This window comes from Labeo rohita, chromosome 23 (assembly GCF_022985175.1).
Source record: "Labeo rohita strain BAU-BD-2019 chromosome 23, IGBB_LRoh.1.0, whole genome shotgun sequence".
NCBI classification, from domain to species: Eukaryota; Metazoa; Chordata; class Actinopteri; order Cypriniformes; family Cyprinidae; genus Labeo; species Labeo rohita.
Genome location: NC_066891.1, coordinates 13,745,748 through 13,764,109, shown reverse-complemented (window position 1 = coordinate 13,764,109; position 18,362 = coordinate 13,745,748). Strand labels below are relative to the sequence as shown.

The 18,362-nt window shown below is 37.6% G+C and overlaps 1 protein-coding gene across 5 annotated transcripts in view; it reads right to left on the bottom strand.

The window, feature by feature from the left end:
* Window positions 1-5,144: 5,144 nt before the first annotated feature.
* The window catches only part of scn8aa (sodium channel, voltage gated, type VIII, alpha subunit a), a 76,553-nt gene continuing 63,335 nt past the window's right edge, over window positions 5,145-18,362 (bottom strand). For all 5 annotated transcript variants that reach the window (XM_051097378.1, XM_051097381.1, XM_051097377.1 and 2 more), the window contains exons 22-27: window positions 12,706-12,990; window positions 12,564-12,617; window positions 12,352-12,489; window positions 12,131-12,235; window positions 10,198-10,468; window positions 5,145-10,101 (exon numbers count right to left, since the gene is read on the bottom strand). In XM_051097378.1, the coding sequence (XP_050953335.1) occupies window positions 8,960-10,101; window positions 10,198-10,468; window positions 12,131-12,235; window positions 12,352-12,489; window positions 12,564-12,617; window positions 12,706-12,990 (1,995 nt within the window). In that variant the 3' untranslated portion in view covers window positions 5,145-8,959. The remainder of the gene's footprint in view (window positions 10,102-10,197; window positions 10,469-12,130; window positions 12,236-12,351; window positions 12,490-12,563; window positions 12,618-12,705; window positions 12,991-18,362) is intronic.

Below are 18,362 nucleotides of genomic sequence, written 5' to 3'. Positions count from 1 at the left end.
AACTTATTGTAGTTGACTGAACTTAAAATTTTAAGGCAGCAGGGTAACAAATTATTTTAAGCTGACTCAACAAATTGTGTTTTTTATTTTTTACAGTGTACAGCCGCAAATCATGAGAGAACTTCTGCATTAAATCAACAAAATGTAATTAATTGTCACTTGAATGCAGTTGTTTAGAAATATAGTAATATTTTAAAATGTAAAATATTGTATTAGCATAAAAATTGTATTTATTTACTATTTATTTATTAGAACTAAAGTAGATTTCTATGCCATCACACTACAAAACACTACAGTACTAAAGAATACTTAAAGTACTAACGTAGTTTCATTATTTTGAGATTTCTATCAGAAACAGTAGCATTTATTATAGTATTTTAGTATGTTAGTACCAACAAAACTGCCTTTTCACACCATTTTAGTAAAATATGAAGAATGCAGTTACGTTAGCCACCACTAGCTGGAGCGCTTTACTTCAAAACGGATTTATTAGCACTCACAAATGTTGTCACACATGACGTTCAAAGAAAATATTTTTACGTTATTAATGCTAATAATTAAATATTTACTTACAAATAACAAATATTAACTTAAATGACGCAAGACTGACACATACACTACCAGTCAAGATTTTTAATGTTTTTTAAAGAAGTCTCTTCTGCTCACCAAGCATGCATTTATTTGTACAAAAGCACAGCAAACACAGCACAATTTTTCTTACAAGTTTTCTATTTGAATGTAATTTAAAATGTAATTTATTCCTGTGAACAGCATTATCTGAAATAGAATTTTTTGTAACATTATAAATGTTTTTATCATCACTTTTGATTAATTTAAGGCATCCTTGCTAAATAAGTATTACGTTCTATTAAAAGAATAATCATTAAAATAGAAAACTGACTCCAAGCTTTTGAATGGTATAGTGTATAATGTTACAAAACCTTTTTATTTCAGATAAACGCTCATCTTTGCATCTTTCGATTCATCAAAGAATTCTGAAAAAAGTACAGCTGTTTTAATTAATAATAATAATGACAATAATAATAATAAATGTTTCCTGAACAGCAAATCAGCATATTAGAATTATTTCTGAAGGATCTTGTGACATTGAAGACTGGAGTAATGATGCTGAAAATTTAGGAATAATTCACATTTTAAAATACATTCAAATAGAAAACAGTTATTTTAAATAGTAAAAATATTTCACAATTTTACTGTTTTTGCTGTACTTTGGATCAAATAAACGCAGGCTTGGTGAGCAGAAGAGACTTCTTTTAAAAAACAAAAAATCTGGTGATGTACAAGCAACATACTATATTTTCAAGCTCTTTAATTGTGGGTTTCAAAGTCTAAAATCAGTTCCTACTTTTATATACATGCAAGTAGTGTATATGTGATTTAAATTTGTATAGAAAATCACATTTGAAGGCAAGAAGGTTGTTATAATTCAAACAAATGCTGCCTGAACCAGTTCTCCAGCTGCAGCTTTATTAAATGTGCAATGCGTCTAGCAATCTTTTGTAAGAAACACAATCAAATCCTACAATCTATACGCCTATATATAGAGTTAATTTGCAAAAATCATGTTTTTTCATTGTGCGTTCCAAATAATCTCAGTCAAACTGCAGTGGAGTTATTTTAATTAAGTAAAAAAAAAAAAAAATACAGCTAACTAACACAATAAAAACATAAGATAATAAAAAAAGTTGTTTTTGCAAATAAACTCCTCATATCCTTATACATCACAGTATAAATATATAGTCACAGTATAAATTCATCCAAACATTCAAAAAAGCAAGAATGATTTATCGTTCTTCCTGAAGGATAATAATTTATAGAAATTAACAGGCTAAATATGAGTTCAGAGTAATAATGAATTTGATCCAGTCTTGCAGTCTGTAGTGTGTCACTGGTTTAAGTAATTATTTAGACATTTCAGGAACAATGTGACGTAAATTTAGCACTATATGCCTACAGTAATAAGTGAATATAATTCAGTCTTGCAGTCTGTAGTGTGTCACTGGTTTAAGTAATTATTTGGACATTCAAGAACACTGTGACATAAATTTAGCACTAATACGCCTACAATACCCACAACATCCAGCAGCACCATCCTGTTGTTTCTCCATTATGTTTGTAGTTCCAGTGTTGTCATGCTGCTCAGGTGGTGGAGTTCGAGAAGCGTCGTGGCTTCTCCGATTGGTGGATATGGGGGTGACTTGACAGTGATATACCCCCCCCCCCCAACCACCCCCCACCCCCCCTTCATTGATTCAATAGACTCTCTTTATAGGTGGCGTCTGACAGCAACAGACCATGAATCAAAGCAGCTGGTTTGTAGTTTACGGAATAACAGATCGACAGGGGAGAAAAAAAAATAACAGTCATCTGTTTTGAATAAATAGCTATGGTGACTGAACATGCAGCCCTGATCTTAAAAACAAAACAGTCTGAAATGAAGAGGTTCTATTTACTTTTGTGCATGTAAGATCATGCAAGAATCAGGTCGAGCCCGTAAGCTTCCAAGTAATTCGATACATCGGAAGCAAAACATTCGGTGCGTCTTCGATCAGGCAGGAGACATATTGACTGTATGTGTTGACTGCATGCATGTTGTTTCTCTTCAGACACTGTTGGTGCAGGCAATGGGCCAAACTGGGAGTGGGCTGCTGACTCAGCCACCAGTGGTGCATTCATTTATCTGCACTGCAGTGCTCCGCCGCACCCTCTCTCCTCTCTGTCTTCCCCGCTCCGTCTCCACCTCGCCTCGCACATACCGAAACGGGGGGGTGGTGAGACAGACATTTTAAGATAAAGACCAGGTCCCTACCATGCGTGGCTGGTGCACGGAGGGGATGGGGGTGGGATATCATGCGTCGTAAGGTTTGGCGATAAGAGTAAAAGGAGGGAAGCAAATCTAGCCATGTGACTTGCAGAAAAGGGAGCAGGGACACAATCCCGCTCAGCTGTGAAATGGAGGAAAAGGTAGAAACATTTATGATCGAATATGAGCGCTTTACAACGCCCACGCTTCTTTCTGTTTTGCTTCGGTGTATTTTCGTCCTTTTTCTTTCTGGCATCTTCTTTTAAAGGCAACGGATCCCAAAAATGAACATTCTGACTTACTTTCTCCCAAGGAGCAAAAACTGTTTAATGTCAAGAACATTCTGGTAATTTTTGAAATATAAATGAATGAGGATTGGCACTGTCAAGCTTTAAAATAACATAAAAGCATCATAAAAATCCATCTGACTTGTTCACTAAATACCCAAATATTCTGAAGCCATACGATCCATTTTGAGACAAACAGGTTGAAAATTAACTCATTTACTGAAAAGAGAGGGAGAAAAAAAAAGATATATATATACTCTTTTAAATTTTCCAGTTGTTCATGATTGACTACACTGCCAGTCAAAAGTTTTTTTTTTTATCAGTAAGATTTTTAATATTTTTTAAAGAAGTCTCTTCTGCTCATCAAGCCTGCATTTATTTGATCCAAAAGTACAGCAAAACAGTAAGATTTTGAAATATCTTTACTATTTAAAATAACTGCTTTCTATTTGAATATATTTTAAAATAATTTATTCTCCTCATTTCAAAGCATTTTTTAAGCATCATTACTCCAGTCACATGATCCTTCAGAAATCATTCTAATATTCTGATTTGCTAATTAAAAACATTTATTATTATTATTATTATTATTATGTTGAAAACAGCTGGAAATTGTTTTAGGCTTCTTTGATGAAAAGAAGTTCAGTACAGGCATTTATCTGAAATACAAATCTTTTGTAACATTATAATTGTATTTATCATCACTTTTGATCAATTTAAAGTATCCTTGCTAAAAAAAAAAAAAGAAAAAAAACAAACTCCAAGCTTTTGAACGGTAGTGTATAATGTTACAAAAGATTGTTTATTTCAGATAAATGCTGATTTTTGGATCTTCTATTCATAAAAAAAAAATCCAGAAAAAATTTAGTCAGCTGTTTTATATATTGATGATAATGATAATAATTAATTATAATAATAATAAATGTTTCTTTTGATAAGCAAATCAGCATATTAGAATGATTTCTTAAGTGACACTGAAGGCAATGATGCTGAAAATTTAGCTTTGATCACAGGAATAAATTATATTTTTTAAATCTATTCAAATAGAAAAGCAATTTTAAATAGTAAAAAAATAAAAATAAATAAATAAATAAATTAACAATTGTACTGTTTTTGCTGTACTGTGAATCAAATAAACCCAGGCTTGGTGAGCAGAAGCATTAAAAATCTACTGTATCTATCTATCTATATATATATTTTTTAGTAATTTGTGCTAAAACGGTTTCTCGCACAACATATTTTAGAGCTTGACATACTGTAACTACAAAAAGAATGCCCATAGAGTTTCATGACTTTTCCAGGCCTAGAAATTGCACGTTTAAAATTAGCGACTAGATTTTTTTTCAGAGTCAAGTTGTTGAGGATGTGAATTTACTACAATTAATTAAAATGATCTTTTCCCTGGTAAAGAACCATCTCAAGATCAACAACTCATTTTACCGTTTCTCAAAGCTATTGTGTGGCTTCAGATGGTTTGCAATATAATGCTTTTTTTAACTCTGAAAGCTTCAGTCCCCATTTACTGTAATTCTAAGGAAAAGAATGAAATACGTTATTCAAATTTGTCTACTTTCGAGGTCACACAGAAGAAAGCAACACAAGGGAGAGTAAATGATAACTGTATTTTCATTATTGGCTGAACTAATCCTTCAACCAATGCTATACTGGTAAAAGTGCAAATCAATTCAACCAAAAGCTAGCAGTCAGGATGCAACCCCCCTGAGGTTAGAAGGTGAACCAAGTCAGATGAGTGTCATTGATACTTAAGCTCACAGCTAATAGCTTTCTATTGATCTCTCTGCTAAACCATGACTTACTAGATGGACAGAGGAGCATTTCTTGCCACAATCTGCAGTGATGCTCATTTAGAAGTCCACGTTATTAGTGCAGATCCCATTTGAAACCTTATCATACCGTCAAATTCTCAATTACAAAACCACAAAATGACGGGTTTGAGATGACTTACTTTCTTCTGCTGAACTCAAAAGTGTTTTCGTCCAGTCAATAGAGTCCAGCGTTGTTTTTGGACCCTGTTGATTAAATAGCTTTTATTGTGTTCCACAGAAGAAAGAAATGCATACAGAATTGGAAGAGGTAGAATAAGATAAGCAAATAATGACCAGCTTTTTTCATTTTTGGGTAAATTAAGAGCAGAGAGTTACAAAATGAATGAATGAATGAATGAATAAAATAGATGAAGTGTTAGTAGTAGCACTAAATGTGTCTGTGGCTCCTTGTTCACGTTGGACAAAATCATTGACGACTCTGTGCAACTGGAAGGCTGCTTTATTGTTAAAAAGTTTCGTGCTCAAATGAAGACAATCTTTTATATGTTCTTACTAAGAGTTCCAGTGGTTGTGCCATACACACCATTATATGTCCTCCTACAACACTGTGTCAAACAAAACAACAGTTTGAAAAGCACTTTTGAAATCTTTTCAGCAAAATGGGAAGCATTAGTCATGCTAAAAATGGAAGTCCAGTAACTGAATATCGATACAAAAGTGAGTTTCAAAGATGGAAAGAACACAAAAGTCTGAAGGCAAGCTATACTTTTTTTTTGTTAGTTTTTTTACAAGCCAAGTGGATGATACACAAAGTACAGAAAACAGAACATCAGAAGATTTCAGAACATCAAATCTGGAAGAAGTGGGCTTGTTGTTTTCTTGGTTGGTTTCAGTGTTCCTCTGGCAGTACACACCAGACGCCTTGTTCAGACTATAGTCCCTGATTTGCATTGTGCTCCATTTTGAATTCTCCCGTCTTTCCCCCACCATCAACTAAACGTTAAATATGGCACCATCCTCCAAAATTGCAAGTGAAATGCAATTCAGAAAATGTAGGAACATGGAGAAAATGCAGAAAAAGGCACACGACAATTAGTGAAGTAGCACTAGAAACAGACCACTGAACACATAAAAACCGGATACGAAATGCATACAAAACGGTCGCTCAGGCCCGCGAGTACCGCCACTGAAGTATTCGGTAAAGGGAGGCCTTTAGAGTAGAATACATGAACTGCTCTGTGACGGTTTTAGACTTTCAGGCTCGGGTGGGTGACCACAAAATGTCCATAGGCAGGACGGCGCATATATGTGCATTCACGTGTAAATGTGTGTTAGTATGCGTGTCGACAGAACCTCAAGGTTACAGAGGTGTGCTGGTTGCATAACCCTCTCGTCATACAGAATCAGGTTTAAATATCCAAGCAGCGCTGATAACAATCGTGCGTGTGTTCGTCTCCAACATAATTTTTTTTTTGGACATCCACTGGACATGTTGCATATAAATGAAATATTACAGTGCTCATTTGTATATCCTTTCATACATATTAAATGTATATTATATGTATTCTGTCATACATATAGTATACACGTATACATATATTCTTTGTATAATAGAGTATTCTTGATACATCTCATTCAATTCCTTTTAATAAAAGTGAAATGTGTTAGAAAAAAACAAACCAAAAATTCAAATAGGTGACAAGGGCATCAGCTGGAAGCCATTCTATATCATCGTTATAATTTATTATTCGATTAATAGCAGTAATTTTTTAAAATTCTGTATTTACAAAACCCACAACAAAGCATGCCATTTAAAAGAAAATAATATATTACAATGCTTATAGTTTTCCTCAAAAAGTTCATTCTTTTCAGCAATTGTGCCATGTACATCATAGCCCCCTCCTGTACATTGAATGATACATTAACTTGTCATACAGTCAGTGAGAGTGTTTTCATTTCACATCTGAACTAAAATGGGAGTTCTCGGGGGGGAAAACTACACGGTAGTCTAAGTGTTTCACCAGGCTTCATTTGGTTTAAGTCCACAGCACCCACGCTGATTTACAGATCTCAGGCAGTAAGCAGACCTACAGGTCTGAAAAGTAGAGGAAGTGGGTTTGTAAACTGGCGTGCTCTCCCGCACTCCGGCTCTGGTGGCGTATGTCTACTGACCCAGCAGTTTGAGATTATGTTATCTTCCACTGGGCTAGCCCACACCAGATAAGCATTCGTCCTTCCCGACTAGGAGAGGTAATGAAACGATACTCAAAATACTGCAACTGAATCAACTACGATTGCGCCCAGAGCAAGAAGGGATGGCAGTTTGCTCTGGAGGTAGCAACGAGCCAATCTGTAGTATCACCATCACTGGCTAAGATCATCCGCATGCTATCAGACAACACAAGTACCCATCACGTCATTCTAAAAGTGCCGCCTTCCTAGTTTCCCTTCTGCGTAAGGCCAGTTTACATGTATAATCCAAGCTATACCAAATATACATCAGTCACTTTTTTCATTCGACAGGGAGAAAGCTATTACATGTCTACAGGATGCATTCAAAATGGCTACTCGAGTGCTTTCCTCAACACGAAACAAGATGCTAACACAACTGACAACCTCTTTATAAATGGTAAACATGAGGATGTGCTGACATGAAGACAAGTAACTCCAGGAAAATCGAAGAGGTGGCCTCCCACCTAGGCCTGACAAAGCATTGTAAGGGTTTAAATGGCATGGTGGCTAAACCTTTTGAAGATCTATTTGAAGGCCCTACGGAGCCTCAGCTGCACATTGAGGGGCAGTTGAATTATATTGCTGGTGCAAAAAAGCAAATCAAGGTTTATGAGTCCAAGATTTGTTTAGAGTGTAATCGTTTCTCCAAATTTCGAGTTTTCCTCAAGTCCAGGGCAGTGAAGCACCCTTGCGGGTGTTGCGAATGTGCACGTTGTGTATCCGAACGAAGCAACGGCTTTGCTCGACCACCTCAAAGTACGCACGTGACGCATGGTGTGAGAATCAGTTAATCAGGAAGCAAGCTTTACGAGGGGTAAGTATAAATATACTTGTCATAGCCAGTAGTTAAATATGCTGCTATTGACCAATCATTTCCCAGCTATATCTATTAATTTGATAACTAGTGGACAGTATCGAATGTATGGTCAAGCCACTGATGTGGTTTGAGTAGCAGTGTCAAGTGGACTATGATTATACATGCATGATTCCTGATCAAAACATGCCACCATGCAAGTCATTTCTATGCATTGAACGAGCACAAGTAATTATTTATTTACCAGGAACTCAGTCTGAGTAAGTCCCTTTCAGCCCAAGTCGAAACCCTGATAAATCCCCAACCCGATATCGATGTGAAAGCCCATGTATAAAATGTCTTTTTTCTGCAAGTATAACAAAGAGATGATGACGAGATGAATGACATGGGCTGAACTTTTTCCCCTACTTTTTGTGGGTCAAATAAGGTGAGAGATTCATCACAACAACTGAAAACCCTTGCATAATGTTCTGTTTTGTTTTTTTGTTCTTTTTTTGTTCCACGGACACTCCACATGATTGAGTTAACGTCGTTATTACTGGTTCTCCTATGGTTACAATACAACATCCCAGAATCCCTCCTGGGATGAGCGGGAGGTTTCCGTGGGATTTCGGCAGTGTAGTGTTTGAAAGGGATGTCCATAGCAGAGGAATGCTGAACTCCACGCATGGTGGTGCAAAGGAATCCAGCTTATGAGCTTGCTTTGTTTGTCCTATGGCAGGTGGTCCCTATCAAAGATGTCTGCCACAGATCACTGTTTTGTTTCTCCTCGCAGTCGAAAGAGTAAAATCTTGGTCATGGAGCACAAATTAAGACAGTAAGCTCATAAGTTGGTTTGGTCATCGTTAAATCTGTAAAAACCAAGCTGCTTTCCTGTTGCACCGGTGCATTTGTTGTCTGTAAACAACCTTGTTCCCCAAAGATTTCTGTGTTTTTTTTGTTGCAAATGATTTTTTATACATTTGTTGGAATAGATAGTTTCAGTCTGGACTCAACAGTTCGGTCCTCGTCGTTCCTAACACTTGGACTCCTTGACATCTTTTTGGTTTTTGCCCTCTTTGCCTTCGCTCTCCTCCAGTTTCTCCTTCTCGGGTTTGGTCACGCTGTCGTAGGACGGCAGCGAGGCAGTGGAAGGCGTTCCCTCCTTCTTGTCCTGATTGGTCCCGCCGTTCTCCAGCCTGGTGCTGCTGAGCAAGCGCTTGCAGATGAAGCCTCTCCGAATAAGATGCGCACGGTAAGCACGCTGGATGACCCCGGCAGACACGTGCTCCTGCTTTCGGCGCAGAGTGGTGGTGATGGGCTCAAAAGACACTTTGGAAGGATTGGCAGCAATGAATCGCTCCTCCATCTGTTGCCGCATCATATCCAGGTCGCCGCTGTCACCCAACACGCGTTTGGTGAAGGCAAACAGGATGTCTAGGCAGTGAATACGGTCGCCGCTCACCATGGGCAGGTCCATTGCGATCAGCTCTATAGTGTTGGGCTTGGGAACGCGGAGCGGGTGCTCCAGTGTGTCGGCGAAGTCACCCAGCTTGGCGAAGGTGATAAACTGGGAGGCAGTGGGGTCAAACTTTTCCCAGATTTCGTAGAAGGACTCAAAGTCGTCCTCGCAAAGTGGATCGGCGCTCTCTTCCGTGGCGACGCTGAAGTTCTCCAGGATGATGGCGATGTACATGTTCACCACGATGAGGAACGAGACGATGATGTACATGACGAAGAAGAAGATGCCCACCGAAGGGTTTCCGCAGTCTCCTTTCACCGAGGTACCTGGATTCTCCTTATCCGGGTCACAGTCCGGTGGGTAGTTGAGAATGGGAGCGAGAAGGCCATCCCACCCCGCCGAGGTGGTTATCATGAACAGGCAGATCATGCTATTCCCAAATGTTTCGAAATTGTACATGTCGTCTATGCCAGACTCCCGCTTGACGTAGGCAAAGTTTGACATGCCAAAGATAGAAAAGATAAACATGACCAAGAACAAAAGGAGGCCGATATTAAACAGGGCCGGCAGTGACATCATCAGGGCAAACAGTAAAGTCCGAATGCCCTTTGCTCCTTTGATCAGACGCAAGATACGTCCGATTCGAGCAAGACGGATTACCCTGAACAACGTTGGTGACACAAAGTACTTCTCGATCAGGTCAGCCAGGAACATACCTGTGGTTTGGGTGATAACAGACAAGAGGATGACAAATGAGTCAAACATACACCACTGTATTTCAAAACCTAAATGAAAAACATTTGTTCACTTACCCACAATAGAGAGAATGACCACAACACAATCAAAGATGTTCCAGCCGTTGGTAAAGTAATAATGACGCAGTGCAAAGAGCTTCAAGACAAACTCAGAGGTGAAGGCCACGATGAAGATGAAGTTAACCCAGTACAGAATGTTTTCGGTCTCTTGTGACTGATCGTCCGTCTCGACCATCATGGTGACCATGTTCAAACAGATGAGGATCATGATGGAAATATCAAAGACTTGCTGTGTCACAAAGTCAAACACCATTCCCTGGAGCTTGTTCTAAAGAAGAAAAAAAATTAGCATGGGTTTGAGATTAGGACTCAAGACAATTCAATGAGAGAAACTGAATTGTACACTAAAAAATGCTGGGTCATTCAGCCTGCTGGGTCATTTAATTGGGTTGTTTTTAATATTTTCACCCAGGTGCTGGGTAGTTTTTATGCACTCTAAAAAATCCTTTTTTTTTGTTTTTGGGTCATTTTACTGGGTTACTAAATATTGGGTTATTTTTTTCTACCCAATCGCCGGGTTGAGCCTATCTCCGATAAAACAACCCAGCTGCTGAGTTACAATCAAAGTGCAGGCTTTCTGCTTCCTCTACAGGAGAGAGCGGTTCACAGCGCCACCGATTTGGTGCACTTCAGTGAAATAAAGGTTTGTACACATTTTATTTAATTTATAAAGTCTTTACTGTGCTGTAAATTGTATTATTTTATGCAGCGCAACATACAAGGATTTCACATGATGGAAATGCCTTTTGCTATGCATTACATAAACTGATTTTATTCATTAAAATACTGAATTTAATTTAATTTAATGTTAAAATATGTTCTCTAATCTCAGTACTGTTTGTTTATGGGCAGGTTATGGAGTCAGTCACGGCATCTTTCAGCTACGAGTGAAATGCGAGGTGGCGGTCTGAGGTTCGCAGTTCCCCCCGGCGAACATTTCTAAAATGCTTGTTAAACCAGTTTAGATGTATGTTATATTGCAAACTATGCTGTATTCAGCCAAATAAATTCAATGTCTTATTTTTTTGTCCATGGGTGTTCTTGCTTAAAGGAGAAGTCCACTTCCAAAACAAAGATTCACATATAATGTACTCACCTCCTTGTCATACAAGATGTTCATGTCTTTCTTTCTTCAGTCGTAAAGAAATAATGTTTTTTAAAGAAAACATTTCAGCATTTTTCTCCATATAAAGGACTAGTATGGTGCCCCGATTTTGAACTTCCAAAATGCAGTTTAAATGTGGCTTCAAAGAGACAGAAAGGTCTTATCTAGTGAAACGATTGGTTATTTTAATAAAAATAATACAATTTATATACATTTTAATGCCAAACGCTCGTCTTGTCTTCCTCTGCCTGGACTGTTTTCGTTCTGGTTCATGACAGTTCATGTTCTCCCTCAACTTTGAAATTGTCTTATATCGCTGTTTTACCTTTTTTGTTAAGGGTGTTTGATCTCCTGCATGTTCACTTTGCAAAGACTGGATCGGTACTTCTGCAGTGATGTAGGACGATTTTCAAATGATTTTTGAAGTTGAGGGAGAAAATACAAGTTTTTCAACATACTCTAATTGTCTTGAGGCAGAATACACAGAGTTCAGGGAGAGAAAGGCAAGACAAGCATTTGAGATTAAAAATCTTTAAGACTGAAGAAAGAAAGACAGGAACATCTTGGATGACAAGGGGGTGAGTACATTATATGTGAATCTTTGTTTTGGAAGTGGATTTTAATAATAAATGTTTTTTAAAAATAATTTCCAGCCCATTTTAAGCCAAGAATATAATAATTTTTAAACAATAGTTGACTTAAATAAAACAACCCAGCATGCTGTGTTCTGTCCAATATTTACCCATTGTCGGGTTGCCAAATAACCGAAGTTGGGTTGTTTTTAACCCAACTTTTTTTTTTAGAGTGTATGAACTGTAAAAGTACCTGGGGTCTGGGTATGGGTTTCTGAGGTTTCTTAGAGCCAAGCTTCTTCATTGCATTGTAGTACTTCTTTTGTTCCTCTGTCATGAAGATATCCTGCCCTCCAAAGTATAGTCATAAACAATATTTGGTTAAAATCTACTCAACTGAAGTCCAAATGTACTGTGAAAATCAAATGCAAAAGAATGAACCATTTAAAGTGAAGAGAAAAGGTGGAGACTTATCTTTTTCTTCTGCTGGTTGAAGTTATCAATGATGACACCAATGAAGAGGTTGAGTGTGAAGAAGGAGCCAAATATAATGAAGATAACAAAGTAGATGTACATGTAGATGTTATCCTCATACTTTGGCTGGTCTCCCACCTGAAGAAAAGAAAAATTAAGTTTAAACAGATACATTGACTCAGATGGCAGTTAAGAATGCACAGACATCTCACCTTTCGTGAATCAACTGCTGCATACATGATGTCCATCCATCCTTTAAAGGTTGCCTAAGCAGTATAAAGGGAAGGTTAATATCGGTGTTTAACAGATAACCATCTAACTAGAAAATAAAAAGCAGTCTAAAGGTGTTCTTACCACTTGCAGTAGAGCCAAGTAACCAGCACCCACATTGTCAAAGTTGATTTTGACGTTTCTCCAGCGCACCTCAGAGTTGTTCTGATCTATCAACGCTTGGCACTCTGATCTGTTGTTGACTACTTCAATTTCGAACATTGCCTTTGCAGTCGCATTGTAGCAGTAGTAGTACTTCCCCGCAAACATGTTGACACCCATGATACTGAAAATCAGCCAAAAGATGAGGCAAACCAGCAACACATTCATAATGGAAGGGATGGCACCCACCAAGGCGTTGACTACCACCTAGAGCAAAGTAGGACAGACAAGGCAGTACAGTGTGAGAGCCCGGAAATGGCCCAGCAAATCCTCAAACACAGAAACACATTCACATTTGTGGCTGCATATTTGCATGGCACAACAAAGAAACAATGACACTATGAACATTGCTCACACAGTCCAATATTAAAAAATGAACTAAAAAATATTTTTGATTCATGTCTCAGTCACATGGCCATCCAAGAAAATTGCTTTAAAGCTTTATCTTAATTATGAACACACTGGTTTGCACGTTGTTATTCTTCTCCTTATTTCCCTATTGCGGATATAGCCAGAAGTCTGGCCCATAGGATTATTTCCGTGTAGAAGAATGAGGTGGATAGATGGCTAAATAATAAAATAATACTAAAAGTAATTCTAATACTAAAAGTCTTACATTATCAGACTTCGACTGCAAGCATATTTTCATTGTGTTGATGATGTTTAGCCTTGTTATACCAAAAGAGAAATTTCTCCCAATTCATTACCAAGGTAATGAAAGATCCTTGTAATGTGAAGTGACGACATCAATGTACTTTCTGACTAAACCAGCAACTAAAGATTAATTTGCATCCCTGCACATAGTCTTTTTTTGGTTGTTCAAGAACTGTCTTATACCAAAAGACAACATATGTTGTTCTTTTATGATGACTTAGTGTTATGGAAAGTTACTTATAAAAGTAATGCATTACAATATTGTGTTACTCCATAAAAAAGCTACCAATTGCATTACTTTTTATGGAAAGTAATTATGTAATGGTAATTATGTTACTTTTGTGTTATTTTTTGTCACCTGGGCTGGGTTTGCTTATTTGTTTTTAAAGAAGAAGTCCACCATAGAAGTCCACTATATGGAGAAAAATGCTGAAATGTTTTCCTCAAAAAACTATTTCTTCAAGACTGAAGAAAGACAGACATGAACATCTTGGATGACAAGGGGGTGAGTCTTTGTTCTGGAAGTGGACTTCTCCTTTAATAACAAGAAATCCTAAATTAATATTTTTGGCAACTGTAAAGGCCACCAAAAAGTGAAAATTAATAAGCCTCAAGCAGAAGGAAATGCCTTTGCACTTCACTCCCAATTTCTCTCAAGTGAATAACAATGTAAAACAAAGTAACTTGCATTACTTATTTTAAAAATTAACTTTGATAATTTGTTGTAAATTTAAAAGTAATACATTAGTTACTTGAAAAAAAGCAATCTGAAACTTATTTGTCATTGTTAACTTAGAGTACTATTCTGCCTTCAGCTTGTAAACTTGACGTTTTTTTAAACTTAAAAGCTTTACCTCAAAACTTCAGTGTGATTAGTTCATGAATATCAATTAATAGGCAAAAGATTAAGTCTCTTTAAGGCCATTAATATTCATGAGTGAAGCAATTAACTTGGTAGAATTTGGAAATTGATTGGTTGTTTCTTTGCATAAATACAAATTCATTAGTTTAGTACTGGTGGAATTTAGCAAATACGTACATGTGTGGTTTGGGAAATCTTTTTTTTACTAGCCATGCTGTCAGCACAAACAGCTTTTTTTTTTTCTTGAGTGGCCTGTGACTTTAAATAGTAAATACTATTCCTTGCTTATATTAGATTCAAAAAGCCAATATATCTTTTGAATCCCAAAAATGAGAGTGGTTCTTTATCCTGGTCCTGGATTATCCCAGCACTGCACAATGTGGATAGATGCGTCCATAATTACTTACTGCATTTAATGAAGGACCGACAGAATGTATTTTAGTTCGGTGTGTAGTATGAATAATGAATACAATACATATAAGACATACTACATCAACCCATGTTGGCACTGTTACATCACCTATGAGCAGTAGAGGAATAAAGTGTCTTATCAGATGAGCAATTCAGAATCTCTGTGAAAAACACAGGTCATCTGGGTATTTTTTTTGTCTAGTTTTTTATGAACACTGCGTATTGAGAAAAGTCCTAGGGCCAGTTTTACTAACAGCTTAGTACTGTACAGTACTGTCAGGATTTACTATGGATGTGCAGTGATGAATTAGCGCTGAAAAGGCCTGGACACAGTTATTTTTGCACCTGACCTTACTGAATATGCATCTGTAGGAGTTTCCCTTTCAGATGCAAAATTTATGGGAGGAGAGTATTAAAATTAATCACGCAACATGATTTACTAAAGTTTACGCTCATCAAATTCCTGGTATGTGCACCATTATTTAACACCCCCCAAAAAAGCCATGTTATTTTTAATTTGCTTCAGAAAATAAAAGACAACTTGGAACCCTCAACTAGGAATCACGCAATACCAGGTCTATCAAAACTTCTTGCAACCCTTTATTTTTTGGCCTCTGGTTCTTTTCAACGTACTGTGGCTTTCTGTATGTTTTATTTGTGACTATGCTAATTTTTGCTGCACATATATATTGTGTTGGTCGATATATGCAAATGAGATGTTGCTTCTGTGTTCTTTAATTTGCGCGTTGTTAGTAAATCACCCGCAGAAATTTCCACGCCTATCGGAGCTGTTTTGGAATTGCGCTCTCGTGCTAATTTGCCCTGTTTAGTAAAACTGGCTCCTGAAGTCCTACTCATTAAATGCACAGTGTTGGGGTCTTCCAGGACTACAGCCCTAAATAGCAGCTTTCTGTCTAAGCAGTATATTTATAAAAACTGAATGCAGCACCTTCCATACAAATATGCCACAGACTCACACAACGACTTCTACATCCCCAAAGCAAACAGTTGCATCCTTAAAACTACAACCCATCACCCAACTACTTTAACATTGCCATGGCAAGCTTGAGTAACTTAAAACCTTTTTTACATCAACCCATCCTCCCTCACAACCCATTTGCCTCCACATCCCTCCCCTCCCCCACCGTCCCAGTCAGGACATTGTCCATCAGTGATTAGCGATGAGCAGAGCGTGCCAGGAGACGCTCACTAACTGTGTTAGGCAGCCGAGCCGCAGCTCTCAGGCAGGCAGCTGAGCATGCAGATCTCTCACATACTGAAAAGTGGAGCCATATTCCCCCCTTGAACACACAGAGAGGAACAGAGGACGGCAGGATTCTCTCAGCAAGTGCAGGGGACTAAGCTGACTTTAGCGGATGTTTTTGAGTGCTGATTTGTTTTACATAAATACAGGATGATAGAATAAGTCAAATTTGGAGTGCTGAAGATTTAAAGACCCCCAGGAAAAAGCACGTGTCAGGAGAATCACTGTCCATCTTTCAATAGAGACTACATGTTCAAATGTCACATAGACATAAAATATCTTTGTGAGAATCGACACAGATATCAAAGTGAGGGAAAATGGCTTTCAAAAGTGCATAATGTGCATTGGCAATTGAACAGGACATGCGTGTTACATGACATCTTTGTGCAATCTCAAGAACCGTTAAAATCAATAAATAAATGGACAGGGGAGGCAGCAGTGTGGAGAGATTTCTGCCGTTTCAAAGCTGGCTGGGATTCGGTGAATGATTTGTAGAAATACTAGGATATAATAATCAAATTTTACTTAATCAAAACTTACACTAGATGAAAATTAATTCCTATACATGGTGTGTTTGTATCTGGCCAGAGAATTGGCTATCAAAAATCGCAAACATACCACAGTCTAAGCTGGTTTCATCTCTCCACTGTTGCGTCTCCTTATCAAGTCATTTATTCATTTTTAACTCTAATTTCAAACAAAACAGCATATCAGTTGATGAACACTGAAATCGATTATTCACTAGGGTAAGAACTCATCGTTCTCTCTGTACTTTGACTTATATATGCTGCTACACATTTCACACACCCTCATGAATCCAATTATAGGCACACAAACAGAACAAATCTAGAAAAACACCATTTCGATTCACCCAAAAATGACAGTCTAGTCTAAAGTACAGTACTAAAGGTATTACTAGATAGAAGAAAGACAGGAGACAATAAAATAATAATAAATACTATAAAATAAAATGCTGTAAAATAGTATAACAGGGCTCCAGGATAAAATTAAAATGACTAGCGAGCCACTGACTCTAATGACATTGACTATGACATAAATGACTAAAAAATACAACCCAACAAAATAAATAAATAAGGTAAAATTCAAATTTAAAAAAGTCCTGGTTCATTCACAATTGGATCGAAAAATTATTTGTGGTTCAGGGAGGTAACTCTGAAAGAACTAACTCATAAGCACATTCATTTCTTGAAACATTTACTCATTAAAAGCACATTTGTTTCATGACTCTTCAACTCTTTGAGTCTTTTGAAAAGTGGGACAGATATCATGGATGCCACTACATTCTTAAAAATAAAGGTTCTTTACTAGCATCGATGGTTCCATGAAGAACCTTGAACATCTATGGAACCTTTCAAATGAAGAAATGGTTCTTTATAGTTGATAGGTTTCGTTAGATTTTTTAAATGTTCTTTAAAATGGTTCTTTTCAGAACTGTTCACTGAAAGGTTCCTTGGGGAACCAAAAATGGTTCTTCTATGGCATCACTGCAAAAACACCCCTTTGGAGTCTTTATTTCAGGAATGTATGTTCATTCTAACAAAACTATAAGTGACAAAATGGCATATGGACATAAAATTGCCCTGACTGTCACCAGTGGTGACTAGATTTTAAATGACTGGTCGTGTTTTATCACATTTGCAACCATTTTAGTTGAAATCTGGAGCCCTGTTAGTAGATGTATACATATGGGCAAACATAACATCAAATACAGCTTTAAATTCGATAACTGACAAACCTTATCTGTCATTTTTGGGTCCAAGCATACCTTTAGTCATAACAGCAGTTTGAGATCACAGATCTCTTTACTCTGATTCCTTCACTCTGTTTGGAAGTCAAAACTAACACAAATCGCTCACTTCCATGGTCTTGCACATTTCCTAAGCTTCTGTGTTGACTACTTGTAAACCACTGACTGGTAGCTATTATAAACGTCCCAACTAATCAAATCTAAAAGATGTCATCCACTTCACATTGCTAAAGGCTTCAGCTGGAAAATACAGAGAGATACAGAAGCTTAGCAAATATCTCCCTCTCACACCCAGGGTTTGTCTTTATACAGTCCCATGTGCAGATCCTAGACAAGCAAAGAGGGGTGAGGTGAGCCTCCAGCGGCTTGGTTCCTCAACGCTGCTCTGGGCCGGGCAGCGCAGGGCCAAATGGGCTGAAGTGAACAGTGTGAAATGGAGGGAGGGAGGCAGGGAGGACGCTGCACGGTGCTGCAGATGAGGGGCAGGGAGGAGGTGAGGAGGGGTCGAGAGGATACAGAAGCTCAGGGCAACCAGTCCACAGGTAAGAGAAGAAAGACTGAAAGTGACAACAACCAGGTGCAACTGTTCACAACCATCAAAGGGGTAAAGTACCTATCTT